We start from the raw sequence: 20,853 nt of genomic DNA on the forward strand, positions 1-20,853 counted from the left end.
CCCCAGGGGAGCAGCTGAGGAGGAGGAGGAGGAAGGCTTGAGCTTGGAATCATCGGAACGGAGGAGCTGAGAGAAACCCAGGGCTGGTCTGAGTCGCCCGTGCTGCCCAGGGCTCTGGGAGCTGCTGAGGGATCAGGAGTGGGGTGAGCGGAGTGGAAAATCGTATCATGAACTTGGAAATGAACTATTTTCCCGTCCACCCCAGGGGTCTCCGGGGGAGAGAGGCCCGGCTGGTGCCGCTGGACCCATTGGAATCCCGGGGAGACCCGGGCCTCAAGGACCTCCAGGGCCGGCGGGGGAGAAAGGAGCTCCTGTGAGTACTGCCTTGGGGGCGCAGGGGCCCTCCCCACCCCAGCCTCGTCTGTCCCTGCTGCCAGCGTGGGTGCCCCCGGGGCTTGTAGGATGTGGGCGGCAGATGGAGCCCATGCTTGTCCCCCCAGGCAAGTCCCTACGTTCCCAGCATCCGGACTGAGCTCCAAGGCTGGTTCCCAGGGTTGGCCAGGTTTTATCAGGGAGTGACCCAAGCCAGAGGGGTCCTGGGGAGCATTTTGGCCAAGGCCTCGCCTGTCGCACCTGTGCATCTGTGTCCCGGCACGTGCAGAGAGAGGGGAGGGCTGAGGACAGCGTGTGTCCCAGGGTGGCCTTGGCCTCGGTCTAGCCTCTGAGCCCCATGTGTGGACGGGTCCGAGCTGCCTGCTGTGTGCGCAGCCCCTCCGGCCGGCCTGAGCCAGGCTGGTCTTTGTGTGAGAAGGGTGGTGTTGGGGATCGAGTCCCCTCTGCTGGTCTGGGGACAGGAATGGAGAAGATGGGTTGGGAGGAAGTTTCTTCCTGGACCCCCGACAGCCGACCTCTCAGTGACCACGCGTGTGCCCGCCCAGCTGAGCGTGGAGGCACTGTGAGTCCACCTGCCCCAACCTCGGTTTCCCTGCAAGACATGAACGGGTCCGTCTCGTCTGGACTGCTCTTGGGAAGCCAACGGCCGCCCTCCACCGAGGGCTTCCCCCGAATAACCACAAAACGCCCGTTACTGCCCTGGCAGGCTCCTCCTCTGACCGCGTCTGGGTCCCCCTGCGGGTCTTGCAAACGTCTCCCTGCCTCACGTTCCAATGGCTGCGGAGACAAATTTCACTCCAGCTTCCGGTCTGCGGTCAGACGTCAGCCTGAGCAGCGTTCCGGGGGGAGAGGGCAAACGCGCACACGGGTGGTCTCCGACGGGGTCAGGACGCCCGGGCTGACGGACTCCTGCGGGAGAGACAGAGTCTTCCTCCTGCGTCCCGCACTCCGTGGTCCGTGGGCAGGAAGGGCCCAGGTGCCTTCTGTGGGCAGGAGCTCCCGGTTGAAACCAGGCTGGAGCGTCTGCCCCCCCAAGAACCCATCCAGTCCGGTTTGGCGATTCTGATGGTCGCTGATCATTTCCACTGAGGCCACGGACATCCATCCAGCAGAACCCTGTGCTAGGAACCCGCCTTCTCTGGGGCGTTCAGTGTGCACAGAGCACAGAGACCGGTGGGAAACAGGTCTGTTGCTTCGGGAGAGTAGACACTCTAGCGGAAACCTCTCAGAGTGGTGCTGTCCAGCTGACATCTGGTCGTTCTCCCCAAATAGCTCCGGACAGAGGACAAGGCCAGCCGACCTGACCAGTAATGTCAGGCGGGGAGGTTCCAGGCGAGCCAGAGTCAGCCTGGGCATTTCCTGGCTTCATTAGGGTGGAAATTGATCTCAAGAGGAATGACATTGGGGGCCCGGGTGTGACTTGTGTGGCAGGAGAGATGGGACGGAGCAGTGACGTCCGGACGGACGCTGGCCGTGTTTAGGTCCCGAGACCGAGTGCTCGTGTTCTCTCCTGCGTCCCCCCCCCAACATGCACCCCAACCGCGTTCTGCGCTCACAGTGATTCTGACACTGGGAAATATGAGCAAAGCTGGGCCTTAGGACGTTCGAGATTCCCGTGGGCGGCTGTGAGGGAAATGCACCAGTAGAATTAGAAGAAAAGAGAGCCGGGCGCGTGCACGCCTGTTTGGCACGGGGCGTTTGCAGAGAATTGGAAGGGGGGATCGTGGCTGGAGGCCAGAGCTCAGGCCCTCCCGGCCACTAGCACAGACGGTCCTACCTGCAGGCTCAGGAACCTTGCTGGCTGGGCTGACTCCCGGCCCCATTGCTTGCCCGCCGTGCCGCAGTGTCCCCACTTCTAGAAGAAGCGTTCTTTCTAAGAAGGGCACGGACAAAAGGCAGCGGTGCCTGGGGGCGGGTGGCACGGGGCTGGGCACAGCTCGGAGTTGCCCTCTGCGTAGCTAAAATCCACAGGGACCACGACAAGGGTCACTGCCCCAAACTGCCGACTCCCCGCCTGTGGGCCCCTCCTCTTCGGGGCAATGAGTGGTGGTGGGACATTCCCACGAGGGAGCTCTGTTGGACCAGGGATCTTCTGTCCTCTGTAGGGCGAGAAAGGGCCCCAAGGCCCAGCTGGCCGAGACGGCCTCCAGGGTCCTGTGGGGCTCCCCGGTCCAGCTGGCCCCGTGGGCCCCCCGGGAGAAGACGGAGATAAGGTAAGGAGAGCTGAGACACCCTTCTGCCCCCGGATGACCCGCAGCATGGCCCGTGGGTGCCCAGGGGCCCCGGCCCCCCCTGCGCGCTGGGTGCCGGTGCGTGATTCCGGAGAAGCTCACAGTTCCGCGGTGGTAGGGGAGACCGCGGGCACACGGGGGGCCCCGGGAGACGCTTCCGCGTGTGCGGGCTGCCGTGTGCCGGGAGCTTCCCTGCCGGCTCCCGATGCAGCACGTCGGTGCTGGGCAAGGGGCCATGGCCGTGAGGTCTTACTCGGTATCTGCTTTCCAACGTCTCCGCTTGCACCGTCCAGGCCCCCTTCCCCCCGAGCTTTCTCACTCCCGCGCGACTCCTGTGGGAGCTGGCGTCTCGGTCCTCGCGCAGCCGGGACGGTGGGATTTAGCTCTTCCGGGGACCCCCGCATTTGTGATGCGCTTCCGACTTGTCCCCTGTGCGCAGGGGACACCGCCTCTCGGGGTGGGGCACGGCCCCGAGCCGCGGACGTTAGAGGCGTTAGTCCCCACCCCGGGGCTCAGTAGCCGAGCCGCCCCGTTCCCACCGTGCCGTGCAGGCCGCCCCCCTGACCACGTCCGTATGGTCCCTGATTCTCCGGTCCACTGAACTGCATCCTGGCCTCGCGCCGTGCACTGTGTTAGAAAGGAGACCAACTTAATTTATGGAAACGTCTCTTCCTGGGAACGCTCTTCGGCTGCCCTGGAGAGGACATTAATCTTAATCCCCAAGAAGAGTAATTGCGAGGCGCAGATAACACGCAGGCGGCTCAGGGCTAAGGACCTTCCTCGTTGTCCCGCAGGGAGAGATCGGGGAGCCTGGACAGAAGGGGAGCAAAGGGGACAAGGGTGAGCAGGTAAGGGCCGCGCGCGCTCACCGTCGTGTTACCGCCGTCCTGGACACGACCGTGTCGGCCGCCCGGAGCAGGACGCAGCTCCTGCGCTTCCTTTCCCGCGGGAACTCGTGTGTGGGTGGAGCCCGCGTGCTCTGAGGGGAGCACACGTGCACACGCGTGTCCGTGTCCTCGGGCGTCCCTCCCCAGCAGGCGAGCAGGAAGCACTCGCAGCTTCGCGGAATAGAGCCGGGGTCTGTGCGCTGTTCGGCTCCGCAGCCCGGGTCACGGCCGTCCTGTGACGCTCAGGACTGCCGGCGCCCTCAGGAGCAGCCCCCTGAGCCGCGCCCCTTCATTTTACTGGTGGAAGTCCCGGTGCGTCCCTCGGCTGCCGGCTCCTTCCTGGCAGTGGGAACCTTCCTGCCACCGGGTGCTGGGCACACGCCCAGGACGGTGCTATCCGGGCCCCCGGCTTCCCGCTCTCACTCGTTCCTGGGGCCGTCGTGGAATGTGTGCGGGGGACATGTGGGGGCCGGTGTCACACTGCCAGGCACGGACTCCACTCCGGTCCTAGCTCTGCGTGGGGAGCCGCCCGGTGTCCAGCCTTGTTTTCAACACGCCTCTGGGCCCATGTCCTGGGTGTGCGGTGGAGCAAAGATGAGGCTCCAGGGCCGCCACTCCCCGCCCCACCGCCGCCCGTGACGACACGCTCCGGCCTGAACCCAGAGCCGGCAGGAGAGCCGGCGCCTTCGGGCTGGACTTCTTCCCTGGGCGGCGCGCGCGGGGGCTGAGCCGACGCCTCGCACCGTGGTACCCCCCGGCCTTCGCTGTGACCCGGGAAGCAACCGTGTCTCTCTTTTCCCCACAGGGTCCGCCCGGGCCCACCGGTCCGCAGGGCCCCATCGGACAGCCAGGACCCTCTGTGAGTATCTGTGCTCCGGGGACCCCCGGACATCCCGAGCCCCTCCCGCCGGCGGGGCACAGCCAACGTCTCCTCACCACGCCCCACTCTCTCCTGCAGGGAGCCGACGGCGAGCCAGGCCCTCGCGGCCAGCAAGGCCTCTTCGGGCAGAAAGGTGACGAGGGTCCACGAGGCTTCCCGGGGCCCCCCGGGCCGGTGGGGCTGCAGGTGAATACAGGGTTTGCGGGGCTGCTGGTCTACCTCAGACGCGCTCTCTCTCTGCCCCCTCCCCTCCGCTCTCCTCCTGCAAGAGAAGAGTGGGAAATCAGACCCGGCTCTGGGGACCTCCCAGGAATTCCTCCTTAGTTAGAAGCAAGGTCAGCTTCCATAATTGCAGACGTGTCCGTGTTTGCGTCTCGTAACTAGCGGGACGTGTCTCTGCGCTCACCGCAGAGATGCGGGAGGGACGGGCCGATTGCAAACACGTAAAGGAAAACGGTGCCTCCCACACGGACCACCCAGGGAGGGTGGCTGGGAGCGCTCGGGCGCGTTTCAGCTCCGAAGCTTCGCGCGGGCGTGTGCTCACCTGCCCACAGGCACACGTGAGGCTTCCCGGGGCTTTTGGAAAACCTGAGAGTCCTGCCGTGTGTACAGCAGGTCTGTGGATGGCTCCCCCCATCTCCAGTTGCGTCCAGAGTTCTTAAATATTCTTTGGACGTGGCCCTTTTTGTTTATTTTTGGAGATGTGATGTTTAGTCCCCGCGTCACGTGCCGACATACTTGGTGACATGATTTGATCAGACGTTTCCCTGCTGTCGGCTCATCAGGCTTTACTGTTTGCTGGGACCCTGCGGCAAGGGTCTCGGTCCACAGGTCTCGGATGACCTCCTCGGGCTAGTTCTGAGACTTGGCGTCGTGGGGGTGTCCTACCCAGCCGCGCGAGGAGGCCGTCGGACGCCCGTGCGGCGCCGGGGCGGGGAGATGGCAGACGCCGTGGGGGTCCTGGGGTAGCGCAGCGCCCACCGCTGAGTTTCTGCTGTGTTCCTGCCGCAGGGTCTGCCGGGACCTCCCGGAGAGAAGGGTGAGACCGGGGACGTGGGTCAGATGGTAAGTGCGTCCGGGGCGCACCGGTCTCCCACTTGTGTTGTGGCCACAGTTTGCGGTTCGTCTGTGATCAACGGCTCTCCTTCCCCTAGGGTCCCCCAGGCCCCCCCGGCCCCCGAGGCCCCTCTGGAGCTCCAGGCGCGGACGGACCCCAAGGGCCTCCGGGTGGAATCGGCAATCCCGGTGCCGTGGGAGAGAAGGTGACTCCTGCCCCTTCCTGCGGTAGCGTGTGACGTGCGAGTGCGTGTGGGAGCCCCGGGGTGTGTGTGTGTGTGTGTGTGTGTGTGTGTCTGCTGCGGATACGGAGACACACAGGGCGGGCCTGGGCCATTCCTGTCAAACGCACGTAGACGGTTGGCAGGTCTGTGCGGGGGAGTTGGGGGGTCTGACCCTTGTTCGCTGTGGCCTTGCGCACAATCCCCAAGCCACACAGCCCGCAGCCGGCCCCGCCCCCTCTCCAGGGTCTCCCATGGGTCTGCTTCTCCGTCCTGGAAGTGCTGGGCGTGGGGATGTGCGGTCCCCCTTGTGATCAGTTCTGTGCTCTCGCGGCCCCGGGGGCCTCATTCGATCTGGCTGATTTGGGGAATGGGTCCTGGGATGCCTCCGTGAGCACGGCGGGCTTCTGTGTGTGCACACATGTGCCCGTACAAGCGTGAGCGTGCATCACTTCTAACACACGTACTCTACCTCCTTGGGATAAAAGGAATGAGACCAACGTGTTTCCACTCATTTGCATTCCTCGTACACCGTTCCCAGAACTTTCTGACTTCAGCCTGTTAAACTGGAAGAAGTCCTTCGGCACTGGTCATTTTTTACAACACGAGCATTACCGGTCCTGCTAGTGGTGTCCGGCTAGGCCCACAGACTCGTGACGTGCGCCTGCTTCTGGCCGGAGGCGTCTTCCTTCTGGCTCCGGCTTCTGCCAGGCGCTGCGCCCTCTGACAGGATCTGCTTCCTGCCGGCCTCTGCCCGGCCCTTCCTGCCTGTGCTGTCCCCTCAGCCCTTCTGCCGGCTTCTCGTGATTCTCCCCCAGAGCTCACTCGGAGCGCCGTCTGTGACGCTCCGGGTCCTGTGGTCCCCTCCTCTGTATGACCGTCACAGCCTGCCCGTGTCCCTTCTCCCGACACAGATGTGTCTGCCCTCTGACGCGGGGGCTGTCCGGGTGCCGTGACGGCGCTCTCTCCCCGGGCCCCCACCGCTTGGGCCTGACAGCTGGGGGGATTTGCTAAGTGCTTGGAGCTGGGACCCTTCATCTCCAGGCCACCGTCACCGTGCTCTCTTTCCTCCTCAGGGTGAGCCTGGCGAAGCCGGAGAGCCTGGCCTGCCCGGAGAAGGGGGCCCTCCAGTGAGTGGACTCGGGGCAGGGTGGGGCGCGGCACCGTGGTCCTCCGCTGGGCGGGAAGCCCACACTTGGCCTCCATTTTCCCATCCATGCGATGGGCCAGGTTTCTGCTCACGCTTGGCTCCTGGAGGAGGTGTGACAAGCTGGAGGGCGGTGGGGGGTGAGCACGCGTGTGTGTCTGCGTGTGCAAGCACGCCCGTGTGTGCACACACGCTCGTGTTCGTAATCCTGTCCTCTGGGTCCAGCATGGGGCCCCGTCAGGCGCTTGCTGTCCCACGCATGGGAATGGGGGCCGCGCCTGAGGACAGCCCTGCGCTTCGGGAAACGGAGTCTGGCTCTGAGGACACTGACGCTGGCCTTTCCCTCCAGGGACCCAAAGGAGAAAGGGGTGAGAAGGGCGAGTCCGGCCCTTCTGGTGCTGCTGGACCCCCCGGACCCAAAGGCCCCCCTGGGGACGACGGGCCCAAGGGCAGCCCCGTGAGTAGCTCTGAGATGCTGGCGGGCTCTGGGCGCGGGTTACCCTCGCAGTGCTGCGTTAAGGCCTGCTGACCGCTGCGGTCTGGGGTAGCGTTTCTAAGTCTAGAGGTTTCCGTACCAGCTGCCAAGCCAGGGCTGTCGGGTGAGGAAGAGGGCCGTAGGGTGGGGGCCGTGGGGCCCCCGTGGGGCGGGGGCCGGGGGGTGGGGGCCGTGGGGCGGGGGCCATGGGGCCCCCTGCGCGGAGCCCGGAGCTTGCTGTCATGCTGTGTGAACAGCCGTCTGTGGGGACGCCCCCTCTCATGGCCTGCCCTGGCTTTGCCTCCAGAGGGTGTTCTGTGCGTGGAACATTCTAGAAGCCTGAAGGTCTGGGCTCTGCCTTGGCCTGGAGCTCTGGGAGCAGAAGTGCGGGCGGGGCGCCTGTCTTCCTTGTGCCCAGAAAGTGGGACGCTGAGCCTGTCCTGCCGGGGGTGGTGGGGCTGCGATGAGGCGTCGACCTCCTGCTGTCGGGACCGAGGGTTTTGCAGGGCCTGGGGAGGAGGGGTCGGGGGAAGCGGATGCGGCGGCAGCGGCTCAGGCGCTGAGGGCCTGGATGTGTCCGTTTTCATCCCTTTCAGGGCCCTGTCGGTTTTCCCGGAGATCCCGGTCCCCCCGGAGAGCCTGGCCCCGCGGTAGGTGTTCCGGGCCCCCCGGCCCCTCACCCCCCGCAGCCCTGCCCCTGCCTTGGCCAGCCCCAGCTCTTCCTCTCGGTTGTCTTCTGCGAACTCTCTTTGGGACGCGGTGCTCTCCCAGGGGGCATCCTGATAGTGCTGTTTACGGGGCGCGGTCCTGCTTGAGCCGTCCGTACCTGCACCACCAGATGGACTTGGAGCCTTGGGGAGGCCTGGGGACGCCGTGCACGCTGGTGTGCGACTCGGGCGCCGTCAGGAGGCAGAAGGAACTTGCTTTTGTCCCCACAGGGTCAAGACGGCCCCCCTGGTGACAAAGGGGACGATGGCGAAGCTGGACAAACGGTGAGTCCCCTCGTGACCTCCGGGGCCCCCGGCCTGTCTTCCTGGTGGAGGCTGGCGGGCACTAGGGGATTTGCAGCGTGCTCTGTTCTCAGAAAAACCTGAGAAAAAGCCCGGTTACCTTGTAGGATCAGCTCTAACCGTGATGGAGGCCGCAAGCCCCCTACGGGCTCTGTTGAGAGCTAGGGACGCCTTGACCAGGGTTAGGCACTGGTCATCAGGGGGTCCACAACTGCCCCAAGCCTACCCGCGAGCTTCAGGACAGCTTTATTTCTGCCTCATTGGGCGGCACCTCTCTTCCAAGGGGCTCTGCCCGGCCAGCCCCCCGGGCTGAGCTCACGCTCAACCTTACCCCTCATACCCGACGCTGAGTTTCTGAAAGCTTGCTTCCTGCCGGGTCTCTCCGGTCCAGAACTGCCCCAGTGGTCCTACCCTTGGGGACGGATGGCCCGGCGCCCTCCCGGATTCCTTCACCCCTGCCCTGCACCAGCCAGGCAGACGGCTGCTGGGCCTGTCCTCCCTGTGGGCCCGGCCTGGTGTGACTGGTTTCAGAGGAACAACTAGCAAAGAAAGCTTGGGGAGACCAGCTTGGAGGTCTGCCCCCTGGCCTGTGACTTGGGATGACCCTGGTCCTCCCTGTGCCTTGGTGGTCCGCTCTGCAGAAGGGGATGTGTGCGGGGTGAGGGAGTTGTGGCCGGAGCTCGGCCCCCAGTATCCGGAGTGACCGCTGTGCGAAGAGAAAGTTCTCTTATAATGCGGCCGCTTGGGGCGCCCGGATACTCAGTTGGTAAAGTGTCCGATTCCTGGTTTGGCTTAGGGCCTGGTCTCAGGGTCACGAATTCAAGCCCGGCATCGGGCTCCTTGCTCTGTAGGGGGGTCTCTTGAGGACGCTCTCGCTCTGGCCATGCCCTTGCTGTGCGCTGGTGCCCCACCCACTCCCTCTCTCAGATAAACAAATCTCCTAAAAGAACTAAGATCAAATGCCGCCACACCACAGATGGGAGCCAGGCTCCCCACGCTGCTGCAGCCCCAGCACGGGCCCAGAGGTCCAGGCGGAGGCCGAGTACAGCCTGACTTCATCTGGGACCTCTCGCAGCGGCTGTACGGGAAGAGAGAGGCGGCCGTGGGGCTGGCCGAGGACAGAGGACACTGGGGACTCCGTGTGTGTCAGCCTCACACCGGCCCACACCCGCCATGCCTCTGACCAACGCTGATTCCCAAATTCTGTGTTCTCTCTCTGACACCAGGGATCTCCAGGCCCTACTGGCGAACCAGGACCATCTGGGCCTCCAGGAAAAAGGGTAAGTGATCCTGCGACTGTCCTGGGCCGCCAGCATCTTGCAGGAGCCTCCCCCGCTGCCCCTCGTGCTCTCGCTGGTCCTGGTGGGTGTGTGCCGCAGCCCGGCCACATCTTCAGCCCTCGCACCCGCTAGGTGCCTCACCCCTGCTTCGGGGAGAGGCCAAACACTGTCAGTCATGCCCAGCGTGGGGGAGAGGTGCCCACAAGGCCGGAAAGACCTCACCCCCTGGGTCAGAACTTTCTTAAAAGTCTGAGCGGGGGACATGGCGTTTCTCTGCACGGGAAATACTGAGCCTTTGGCCAGTGTTGCAGGAAGCCGGCCCGTGTATGTGGCCGGGAACAGGGCCCCAGCAGTGGCGGCCGCCAGAGGCCCCTCCGGATAGACTCAGAGGTCTTTCCCAGAAGTGGGGTCCCTGGGATTCATTCCGATGGCCTTGTCCTGGCTGGCCGGGGCCCGGCAGCCCCCTCCCCGACCTCCTGGCCCTCCCTGCTCTGCCTGCGTGCCCCTTGAGCGCAGGCCCGTTTCCCTGCAGACACTGCGCTCATGCTCCGGCTTTCACGAGCCGCTCCTCACATGCTGTCCCTTCGCTTTGTTCCAGGGCCCCCCAGGCCCCGCAGGCCCCGAAGGCAGACAGGGAGAGAAGGGAGCCAAGGTAACGTGCTTCTCTGCCTAGCTGTGACCCAGAGTTTCCAGAAGCTTCCCCGCCTGTGCGACGGCTGAGTGGGGTGGGGAGTGCAGAGGTGTGGACCCAGGACAGCCAAACGGGCATCCAGAGGCTCTCACTCTACACGGGGAGGGGCCTGGGCGCACAGGCCGTCGGTCCCTCCAGCCTGAGGGAAGGGAGGCCGGTGCTGGAACGCTCGGCCCTGTGCTTGACCTGCGGCCACCCCTGCGGTCGGCACAGAAGACGGGGCATCTGCGCGGAGCCCCTCGCCCGTCGCCCGGTGTCCAGGGTCCTCGAGGGGCTGCTCCCTGTGACTCCCATGGCCTGGCCCCCTCCTTGAACTGTCCTGTTGGGAACGGAGGCTGTGGTGGGAGCCATCCAGCCCCGTACAGGCCTAGGAAATGGTGGCCCTGTCCCTGCGAGTGCAGGGCCACCTGGAACGGCCATGGGGGCCAGGATGGCGGGAGACCGGGAAACTCCTCTGGCTGAGGAAACCAGGGGACAGAGAAGGACAGGACGGCTCCTGCACAGAGTGCAGAGAACCTGGGGCAGCCCCGGCCATCTGGGGGCGTCTGGGGTCCTCGGACCGGGGTCCTGGGCCAGGGCAGCCACAGCCTCAAGCCTCTCTGTCTCTCCGTGTCCGTGCACCCTGCAGGGGGAAGCCGGCTTGGAAGGCCCTCCTGGGAAGACTGGCCCCATCGGCCCCCAGGGGGCCCCCGGGAAGCCCGGGCCTGACGGCCTGCGAGGGATCCCGGGCCCTGTGGTGAGTGGACGGGCGCCGGAGAGGGGCGGCCGCTGCAGGGGTGCAGCGTGGGCACAGGGCACAGGGACACGGGGACAGAGCCCGTGGGGCTCATGCTGACGGCCCCTTGTGTTTCAGGGTGAGCAAGGTCTCCCAGGCTCCCCAGGCCCCGACGGCCCCCCGGGCCCCATGGTGAGTGATGACCTCAAGCATGCTCCCGGGGAGCAGTGGGGGAGGGCAGAGCCGGGGAGCACAGCTCTGACCGCGCCGTCTCCTCCTGCAGGGTCCCCCAGGACTCCCCGGCCTCAAAGGAGATTCTGGCCCCAAAGGGGAAAAGGTAACACAGGACTTAGGTGCCTCCAAGGCTGTGACTCGGGGCCCCTCAGACACGCGGGGTTTCTATCAGTCACCCAAATGGTCAGTGCCCGCCACAGGCTGGGGACAGGTCCTGGGGGGTCTGAGAACCACAACCAGCCTGTGCTGCGTGGGATGCTCCGTCCCTGCCCTTGGCGGGGACCCTGGAGGCCTGCACCCGGCTCCCGGTGGAGGGGTGTCCAGGGTCCGAGGAGCGCGTCCACTCTGGACACGGCGGCCCAGGATACTTCTCTCAGGGTGAGGGCCAGGGCTCCGCAGCAGGGCCAAGCCCACGCACCTTCTCGGGTCAGGGGCTTGTCTTCTGCTTACGTGGGTTTCCTGACTCATGTAAGTCACGTCCACAGACCAGACAGTGACCCCTGAAGGACGGAGGAGTCTGTCCCTGTCCACTCTGGTGCCTGTCACCGCTCAGCCTCTGAAGTAAGGAAAGCTGGAAACACCCTTCTAGAACTTTCTGCAGGCTCATATAAAACAAACACATGGCAGCCTCTGTAGGAAGTTTTTTGAAAAAAACAGCAAGTTGTTACAGTATCTATAATACTCAGCAGCTTTTTCTCACGGAGGTCCACAGAGTTTCCGTGCCCTGTAAAAAAAGGTGCACACGTGGACGCGTACACGACGCACAGAACCACTCGGAGAAACACGTGTCCTCACGTCGGTCTGTACCTGGACCCACGTCTCCCCGTCTCTCAAGGGCGACGTTTACCACGGACCGTCCATGTCATTCCTGCGGTCTCGTCCCTTGACCTGCCTTTAGGCGCGCTCCCCCACCGGGAGAGGTGGGCCGGTGTCTCCGTGGTTCCCGTGGCAGGGACTTGCTGCCCCGTCCAGCCGGCCCACGAGGTTGGCGGAGACACGCAGCCCCAGTGCGCGCCCCTTCCTGCCTTTGTTCGTCGACAGGGTCATCCAGGCTTGATTGGACTCATCGGGCCTCCGGGTGAACAGGGCGAGAAGGGTGACCGCGGGCTCCCCGGCCCCCAGGGCTCCTCTGGCCCTAAGGGAGAACAGGTACGTGAGGCGGTAACCCCTCCCCCACCCAGTGCGGCCCCTCACGGGTGGGGAGTAGCTGCTTATAACCTGGTGCCCAGTGGACCTGCGGCCAGTTAGAGCTGGCAGGACGTCCTCACGGCCATCACCTCTGGATGGAAACAGCGGAGGGGACGCCAGCGTGGACTGGCCACCCGTGGCTTCCTCCGTGGGGCCCCGCTGGGCCTCAGAGGGGAGGCTGGTTCACCTCACGGCCTCGCAAAGGTCTCTGACCCAGCTGGCTGCCCAGGTCGCTGGCGAGGCGTGGCCCGTGTTTGCCAGACACGGGGGCAGGGCCCGCACCCTGACCCTGGATGTGAAGACGTGGCCCCAGACTTCCCCGAAAACCACAGCGCTGCAAACCGCAGCCAGAGTCCTCACTGCACAGTGAGCCACTGGACGTGGACTCCGTGGTCAGGGGAAGGGCGATGTGTGCCGTGGAGGCGGGCGGGGGCACGTGGCCGGCCTGCCGCGTCTGTGCGCCTCCCACACGAGGGCTTCCTTCCACACAGAGATCCCTGCTGCCCGAGGTGCGCGTGCCCTTGTCGGTGCCCCCGTCGGGCCACGCCTGACTGTGAGGGGACCGGTCTCGTGAGGCAGGCCGGGGAGGCGGGGAGTGAAGTGGGAGGCGCGTGGGGCCCCGTACGGTCGTCGGGGGGTGTCCTCGGGAGCCCCGCTCCGTCCGCCAGCGCGCTCCCTGTGGCGTCGCCCGTGCCCTGCGCCGGTGCCCTCCAGGGCGTGGCAGCCCCGTGACCTCGGGGATTTGGAGGATGTCCGGGGTGTCGGCCCCCAGTGTGAGCACCGCCCTGTGCCCTCACCGCAAGCCGTCCCTGCAGCGTCCCTGGTGGGAGGTGCTGGCTGGAGACTGGCTTGGATTCTGACTGCGATGAGCTGCCCCAGGCCCCAAGGCGGAGGGGCGGGAAGGGCACCTGCTCTCGGCCTCCCTCTGCCCGGCTGTTGCTTCAGCCTCGCGGGGGCCGTGCGGAGTCGGGTTCTAGGCGGAATGAACCTTGGGGCGCCCTTAGAGCCATGGTGCCGAGTATGAAAACCAGCGCGAGTCACTGGCCGCACCCGCTGGCCTGGCCTGCATGGACCGAAGGTCTGATCGGAGGCCGCGAGCCCCAAGTGGGGAGAAGTGTCAGGAGCGGCGGGCAGGCAGCACGGACAGGACCCGGGACACTCCGTGTGTCCTGCACTGGGGTCGGGGAGACCCACACCGCGGACGGGAAACAAGGCAGGACCACGCCAGCCCCTGGGTGTGGAGCTTCTGCATTTCCAGTCGGAGCGTTCGCAGGGATAGTAACAGGCAGTGCCCTCCCCGTGTCCCCGAAGACGCCGGCGTCCCAGCCCGGCCCGGGCAGCCAGCGGGGATGGTCAGTCTCCTGGAGCGCATTCGGGCCCCACCAGGCCCCGCGAGGAGAGGCGGTTCCCCTCCACGGCAGCCGGCCCCTCGTCGGAGGGCGTCTGCTAGCGGACAGACCTGGAGGGTGGGGAGCCGCGGCTTCGAGGAAGGAGCGTGTGTCTGTGACCCTTGTGTGGCGTGTAACTGACCTTTGTGTGATGCGTGACTGTGTTTTCTGCTCCTTTTCAGGGCATCACTGGACCTTCCGGCCCGATCGGTCCCCCGGGCCCTCCCGGCTTGCCGGTGTGTATCTGGGAGGGGTGGGTGGTCCCGTGCCATTCTGGGGAGAGCAGGAAGCAGGCGAGCCTGGGCCACGGGTCTCTGCACGGCCGGACGATAATAGGATGGCCGGGAGCCCCGGGTCGGGCCCACCCCCGAGTGGACGTGGGGCCCAGGGTGGATTTGCCCGTCCCCTCCACGTCCGGGCCCCGAGTGACAGAAGCAGGGAAGGGGGGTCTCTGGGCCCTGGTTTCAGGCAGGGGAGGCGGGCATTTCAGGAGACTGACGTGGCACCACAGACACCCTGGGCAGGGCGAGGAAGTTGTCCCCATCGGCGTGAGCGGGACTGCCTGGCCCAGACGAGAGGGGTCAGGGACCAGCCGGTGCAGGGCACCCCCCACACTGCTGGGGCCCCTGGCAGGCCAGAGCCATCCTAGGGCTGTGAGCCCCCACTTGCCCCTCCTGGGCCCGGCCGCGGGTCCCCGAGGTCCCAGGCAGTCCCGCAGTCCCGCGCTCCCCCTGCGGTTGCTCCGACTCCGGCTGCGGGGTGGGGGGCGCGTGGGAGCAGGGTGATCGGGCTCGGACAGGACTGTCCTCTCCATGTGGCCGAGCACCCCACCCTCCCCCGCGTCAAGCTGGTGCAAGCACGGGCTCCTGGGAGAGGGGATTCGGGGGCGGGCTGGGGGTGAAGAGCCGGGCAGGCCTGAGCAGGACAGTGGGCCGGGGGGATGCCCGAGCATCAGCTTATGTTGTCCCCCACTCTCTACAGGGTCCTCCTGGGCCAAAAGGTGCTAAGGGATCCTCGGTAAGTGGTGTGTGCCCCAGACGGGCCCCTTCTGCCCTGGGGGGGGGGGGGTATGTTCCCCTCGATGAGAACCGCCCTGGGCCCTCTTCACCCTTGACTGGTGGCAGCACTGTCCCCACGGGCTTCTCCTCCAGCACCGACCATGGCGAGCGTGTCCCCCACCAGAGTTGCTACAGACCGCGGCCTACGGGTTCTTGCTCCCCACGTTAGCAGGAAAGTGCCCCCAAGTTCCCATCTCGGGGTGTCAGGCTCTTCCGTCTGGGACTGAGGACGCGGCCCCTGCCATTCCTCTCCTGGCACGCTCGACTCGGCCCCTCGTGGTCTCCGCGCCGGTCCCCGCGCCGGTCCCCGCGCCGGTCCCCGTGCCGGTCCCCACGGACATCCTGGAGCACCAAGGGGGTTTAAGTCACAGCAGGCCTCGGAGATGACAGTTGGTCTTTTCTTTTTCCCAGGGTCCCACAGGCCCGAAGGGTGAGGCGGGCCACCCAGGTCCCCCCGGCCCACCGGTGAGTAACCTTTGAAGACGAGAAAGTCGGGAGGGGGCTCCCCCGAGGCTGAGTCCGTGGTGGGAGCGTCTGTGTGTGCTGTTCACTTTCTAGATCGTGGTGGAGGGAGTCTGGGCCCAGAGGGAGGGAGGCACTGGGTGTGTGCGTGCCGGTGACAGTGGGCAGCCCCCAACGAGGTCCCCAGGGCATGGGTGGGGCCGTGATGAGCCCAACTGTAGGACGCCCTCCACGGGTCCCCGTGCTCGGCCCAGTAGCCTCTCGATTCCCGTCTCAGCCCTTGGCTGGGGCTCCCACCCCGGCAGGCGTCCGTGTGGCCCCACTGTGTGTGGCCCCAGGCTGGGCTGTGGGGCCAGGGAAGGGTGGGTTGCTTTGAGCCCAGCTGAGGCTTGAACCCCAGGCCACGGCCGGGAGGAGGGCGGTGCGCGTATACAGGGAGGCCTGGCGGCAGGGCTGGGCGTGCAGTGCTCGGGGGCAGGAAAGAAGGGGAGAAGCACGCGGGGGTGACGGGCGTCTGCAGCCGGGACGTGGGGCCCCGGCGGCCCTGGCGCCGCTCCCATCGGGACCCACCCGGTCCTGTGCCCACGCAGGGCCCCCCCGGCGAGGTCATCCAGCCGCTGCCGATCCAGGCCTCAAGGACCCGGCGGAACATCGACGCCAGCCAGCTGCTGGACGACGGCGCGGGCGAGAACTACGCGGACTACGCGGACGGCATGGAGGAGATCTTCGGCTCGCTCAACTCCCTGAAGCTGGAGATCGAGCAGATGAAGCGGCCGCTGGGCACACAGCAGAACCCCGCCCGCACCTGCAAGGACCTGCAGCTGTGCCACCCCGACTTCCCGGACGGTAGGGGCCTGCGGGGCCCGCGGGGGGCGGGCACGGGGTGGCTTGCGCCGTGGGAAGGTCACCACCTCCATGTCCCAGTCTGTGCCGCGGGCTGCCTGGGCATCTCCCCCGGATGCCGACGGAGGCGTCGCGGGACGTGACCGGGTCCTGGGAGGCCAGGGAAAGAGGGCAAGGCTTTGTGGGGGCACAGAGCCCCGTTCTGGTCCGGTCTTAGCCACTGTCCCACGCGAGACCCTGAGCCTCGTGTCACCCTTCCGTGGAAAGGGGCCAAAGCCCTGCCTCTCAGAGGAAGCGAGAGGGCATTGTGCGCTCCACGGGCACAGCAGGGTCCGCGTCAGACCCGGAACTGATGTCCGTGTCGGGGTGTGCTTGGGCCGGTGCTCTGGAAACCGGACTAGCCCCCGACCAAAGCCACTCCTGTCCTCACGGCCCTAAGCCACACACAGCCCACCTCCGAAGTACAGCATCCTTGGCCGGCTTCACCCCCGGGACGTGTGAACAGCTCTCCTCCGGCCGCAGGGCCGTCCACGCTCCCCGTCCTCCATCAGCCCGGAGGGCCGTGGGTGTCCGACACCGACCCACCGAGGCGGCGGCTCACCCTCCCCTGCTCACTGCTGCAGGGGAGCTGTGGTCCCCACCGTCCAGCTGGGCCCTCGGGGATGGGTCTGTCGTGGCTCTGGACGCAGCACGGAAAGCCACGTGCGTCCGACGAGCCCCGGGGGAGGCCTGTGCTGGCGACCTGTGTGCCCGGCCGACTGCGTTCCCCGCCGGGCCGACGGGCTGCGGCTGCCTCTGCGTCCACGCGGGCCGCTCACCATCTCTGTCCGTCGTCCAGGAGAGTACTGGGTGGACCCGAACCAGGGGTGCGCCAGGGATTCCTTCAAAGTCTACTGCAACTTCACAGCCGGAGGGGCCACGTGCGTCTTCCCAGACAAGAAGTCCGAGGGGGTGAGTGCCGGCCTCCCTGGTGCCTTCCCCTTTCAGCGGGGCCGGGTTCAAAGCCACAGATTCTCCCCCAGAAGGAGACCTGAGCTGTGGGGCGGGGTGGGCGCAGCCTGGCGCGGTGGCCGGGGAGGGGTCGGCCGGCCCCACGTGGAGATTTCAACCGCGAGGCGCTCCGCTCCTTCCTGACCCGGCCCCGCAGGTCTGCCCCCAGACCAGCCGGGATCCTTGCGGGCGCCTCGGAGGCAAGTCCGCCGTCCCCCGATGTGTCTTTGAGAAGCTGGTGTTTGCCTGGTTCCTTGGGGTCCGCTGGCGTCTGGGCACCCCTCCGGTCTCTCCCGAGGGCAGCACGTGTGTCCCAAGTCTGCTCCGTGTGGGATGTTGGTCAGCGAGGTTCTGATGCGGAGTCGGGGGAACAGCGGCTAATGGTTCCTTCCGTGGGCGAGTTCGTGTGTGTGCAGATGGGAGTGAATGTGGCGGGGGACACGCGTGGGGCTGGTGTGTGTGTGCGGGGGGACAGGGGCTGCTTTCCCCTTGGGCGGAGGACAGCTGAGGCAGACAGGGTCCCCAACTGCAGGATGACCGTGATGTAGTGGCCTCTGCGTGGGGCCTGTGCAGACCCCCACGATGCCCCGAAGCGGCCGGCTGTCCAGACAGGTCGTGGCTTGGGTGCAGGAGGAGTCGGGCCTCCTGTGGTCTGCACGGGTGCCGTTCCCTCACCCCTACATCTCACTGTCCCTGTGGGGAGCTCCAGCACCCCTGGACAGAAGGCCCAGCCATGGGGCAGGGGCTCCGCTGGGACAGGCACGATGTGGGGACCGCTGTGTTCTGGGCGTGCTCCCCGACCGGAAGCCGCTCGTCACCCGGATGCCCGCAGCACACAGCCTGATGCTCAGAGGGAAAACACAGGCCTCGGGAGCCTCCCACTTGGCAGAGCCCCGGGAGGAGATTTGGGTGGAAAAGCCATCGTTTCTCATCTTTTCTTACGACCGCTGTTGCCAACACGAGGCCTTGCTGTTGGAGGATTAGTGGGCGCCCCAGGAGCCCGAGCGGGTCCTGTCGGTGGGCGGACAGCAGGCCGGGGGCTGAGCAACACCCACCGCTCCGTGCTCTTCCTGGGGCTCAGCCCCCTGAGGGGAGGGACCCTCTGCCGGCCGCCCGCACCTGTGCCCGGTCCCCAGAGGGGACGTGTTACCTGAGCGCAGACGCGGGCGTGCCCGGAAGCGCACGCAGGAGGACGGCTGGGCCTCTTTCCCTCCCCGCACGCCAGCAGCTCAGAGGGGAGCCCCGGGGGACTGAACGGGGAGCCAGGCTCCCGCCTCCCCAGTGCATGACCAGGACCCGGCGGAGCAGAGGGACTGTGGGCCCGTCCCCTGTGCTCCCTGGCTTTGTAGCAAGGAGCTCCCTGTTTCTGCAGCTGGAAGCCGCAGCAGGCCCTCCTCCTAGAGGGGGGTCATGTGTGCCCTCACGGGCCCGAGCCTGCTCGGCGCTAGGCCCGTCCTCGGGAACTGCGCCGGCCCCGTGCCCAGCGACCCCCTAGTGGGAGCCCCCGCTTCTGGGCAGAGGCCACCTGTCCAGGTGACGATCAGCGTCCTGCTGGGACCTCGGGAGGCCCTGCCCACCACACAGCCACGCAGGACTCGCGCATTAGATGAGACCCCACGAGGGGCCGGCTGCGGTCGGCCCACAAGGGTCCCTTGGCTGGTCCCTGCACGCTGGCCCCACTTGTCCCCAGTGCCTTCGGCACCCGGTAACGCGTTCCCCGCTCACAGTTCCAGAGCCGCGGGCCCCGCACGAGAGGCCGGGTGTGCACAGGCATGCGGGTCGCAGGCGGCCGGCCTCCCCCAGGCCTCCGTGTGGCCTGGCCCAGGGCGAGCACCCCGACCCCGTAGGAACGCCCTCTGCCGTGGGGGGCGAGGTCGGGCGGGAGAAGGCGTGTTTGCAGGTGGGGGAGCTCCTCGAGGCAGCGGGAGAATAACACTGTCCTTCTGTTTCTCTCCCTCCCGCCCGCTCTGTGTTTAGGCCAGGATCACTTCTTGGCCCAAAGAAAACCCGGGTTCCTGGTTCAGTGAATTCAAGCGCGGTAAACTGGTAAGGCCGCCTCTGGCTTCCCGCAGTACCCTTCACACGCGTCCGTTCCTGTCTTACAGAGTAAAATGGCCCGCTGGCCCAAAGAGCGGCCTTCCACCTGGTATAGTCAGTACAAGCGAGGGTCCCTGGTAAGTGGCCGCCGGGACGCTGCCCGCTTGCCGCTCGGCCTGGCTCCCGGCTCTGCATGGCACCCGTGGCCGCCGTGCGCCGCACCTGCTCTTGCCCCTCGGCCGGCCACTCCACGGCACGCGACGGCCAGACTCCCCCTTGGCGCCCACGCCCGCCGTCCCCCCGAGGAGAGCTCGTCCGGCCTGGGAGCCGGGGGATGGGAGCCGGGGGACAGATTTCCAGTCCGGCCTAGGACAGGAGCTGGGTGCCCAGGGTGTGGCCAGGAGCGGGAACCAGATCCTGGGAGCCGGAGGGCTCTCTCCTGCTCGGTCCTAATGGCCAGGTCAGAGGACACGGGTTCCAGACCACGAAACTGAGCTCTTCCCAGGACAGGGGCCACGGAGGCCACTCCCCTGCAGCTGCGGGGTGGGGGGGCCGTCCTGATGGCCGCCTGGCCATGGGCTTCTCGGTGCACCCACGTGCCTCAGTTGGCCGCCGCTGTAACTCCTGGGGAGCCGCTGTCAATAATCCGTCCCAGAATCGGGAAGACGCAGGCATCTCTCGAAGGAACTGAAGGGGATGTCCTGTTGCTGGCCGGGGACAGCCGGTCTGCGCTCCTCCATGCCAGGCCCGAGGCTGACCCGTTGGCTCGGGCACGTTGCTCTGACCATCCCAGGGGTTTGATCTGGGCCCTGTGCCCTCTTTCTAGCAAGTGGAAGGGTCAAAGGTCGAGGTGGACGTGTCACAGGCACCGGACTCTGTTCCTTGCCTTCATGTCGTCAGATCTGGTCGTCCCCCTGTGAGGGGGATGTCTGTGCCCTGGGAGGGGTCCTTTGTCACCTAGAAGCTGTGCTGTGGGAGCTCCGTGACTTCCCACCTGGCCAGCTGCCATCCGTGTGGGCACCCTGGCCTCCTCGGGAGGGGGTCCCACAGAGGCCAGGCCCCCAAGGACTCCCAGAACCGCGGCTTCCTGCCAGCCTTGCCCGGTCCCGCCTCTCCCGAGGCCCCTCGCTCTCCAACCTCCAGGCCCCTCCTGGCTGCCAGCACTGCCCACGCTCCGTGTCCTTGATTCTAAGCCGCTCCGGCTTCTCACAGACCCTCTGGAGGTCCGCCCTCGCCTAGCCGTGTCCGTGGAGACTTGCTCCGGTCTCTGCGGACGGCGGGCCTCTCGCCTGCTTCCTGCCCGGCTCTCCCTCCACACCTGCGCGCTCGCCTCAGGAAGAGCAGCCGCACACAGAAGGACGCTGCGGACACCCGCTCGGCGCGGGCTGGGCCCAGCGAGCCGGGGGCTGGGGCCCGTGAGGGCGGGTCAGGCAAGCTGGGGTCCCGGACAGAGACAGCCGGGGACCCCTCGGGGCCTCGCAACCCGCACCTCACACCGAACACCCGCTTTCCACCAGCGGCCTGGGGAGCCGCCTCCTACCTCTGTCTCATGTCAGACTTGATACCGAGCTTGGAGGCAGAGGGACGCCCCAGGGGAAACCAGCTTCTCCTTTGGGTTTTCCTGCGCCTTATTCTAGCTCTCTGGGCCCGTCCTCGTGGACGTGACGCAGATGAGGTCCCATCCTGAAGAAGCCGGCCTCTGCTCTGGTCAGGGCCGCTCTGGCCGT

At 66.5% G+C, this 20,853-nt stretch overlaps 1 protein-coding gene across 2 annotated transcripts in view; it reads left to right on the forward strand.

Annotated features, from left to right (window-relative positions):
• The window catches only part of COL5A1 (collagen type V alpha 1 chain), a 139,102-nt gene that overhangs the window by 110,381 nt on the left and 7,868 nt on the right, over positions 1 to 20,853 (forward strand). Inside the window, exons 42-64 of one of the 2 annotated variants that reach the window (XM_032306372.1) lie at positions 206 to 313; positions 2,439 to 2,546; positions 3,359 to 3,412; positions 4,257 to 4,310; positions 4,410 to 4,517; positions 5,343 to 5,396; positions 5,486 to 5,593; positions 6,685 to 6,738; positions 7,105 to 7,212; positions 7,827 to 7,880; positions 8,169 to 8,222; positions 9,467 to 9,520; positions 10,119 to 10,172; positions 10,840 to 10,947; positions 11,065 to 11,118; positions 11,210 to 11,263; positions 12,202 to 12,309; positions 13,919 to 13,972; positions 14,718 to 14,753; positions 15,206 to 15,259; positions 15,847 to 16,102; positions 16,938 to 17,050; positions 19,067 to 19,135. In XM_032306372.1, coding sequence (XP_032162263.1) covers positions 206 to 313; positions 2,439 to 2,546; positions 3,359 to 3,412; positions 4,257 to 4,310; positions 4,410 to 4,517; positions 5,343 to 5,396; positions 5,486 to 5,593; positions 6,685 to 6,738; positions 7,105 to 7,212; positions 7,827 to 7,880; positions 8,169 to 8,222; positions 9,467 to 9,520; positions 10,119 to 10,172; positions 10,840 to 10,947; positions 11,065 to 11,118; positions 11,210 to 11,263; positions 12,202 to 12,309; positions 13,919 to 13,972; positions 14,718 to 14,753; positions 15,206 to 15,259; positions 15,847 to 16,102; positions 16,938 to 17,050; positions 19,067 to 19,135 — 1,878 coding nt within the window. Of the gene's footprint in view, positions 1 to 205; positions 314 to 2,438; positions 2,547 to 3,358; positions 3,413 to 4,256; positions 4,311 to 4,409; positions 4,518 to 5,342; positions 5,397 to 5,485; positions 5,594 to 6,684; positions 6,739 to 7,104; positions 7,213 to 7,826; positions 7,881 to 8,168; positions 8,223 to 9,466; positions 9,521 to 10,118; positions 10,173 to 10,839; positions 10,948 to 11,064; positions 11,119 to 11,209; positions 11,264 to 12,201; positions 12,310 to 13,918; positions 13,973 to 14,717; positions 14,754 to 15,205; positions 15,260 to 15,846; positions 16,103 to 16,937; positions 17,051 to 19,066; positions 19,136 to 19,194; positions 19,264 to 20,853 lie in introns of both variants that reach the window. The other variant, XM_032306373.1, reaches the window with a different exon arrangement.

The sequence above is a fragment of the Mustela erminea genome, chromosome 12, assembly GCF_009829155.1.
Source record: "Mustela erminea isolate mMusErm1 chromosome 12, mMusErm1.Pri, whole genome shotgun sequence".
In the NCBI taxonomy this organism is placed as follows: Eukaryota; Metazoa; Chordata; class Mammalia; order Carnivora; family Mustelidae; genus Mustela; species Mustela erminea.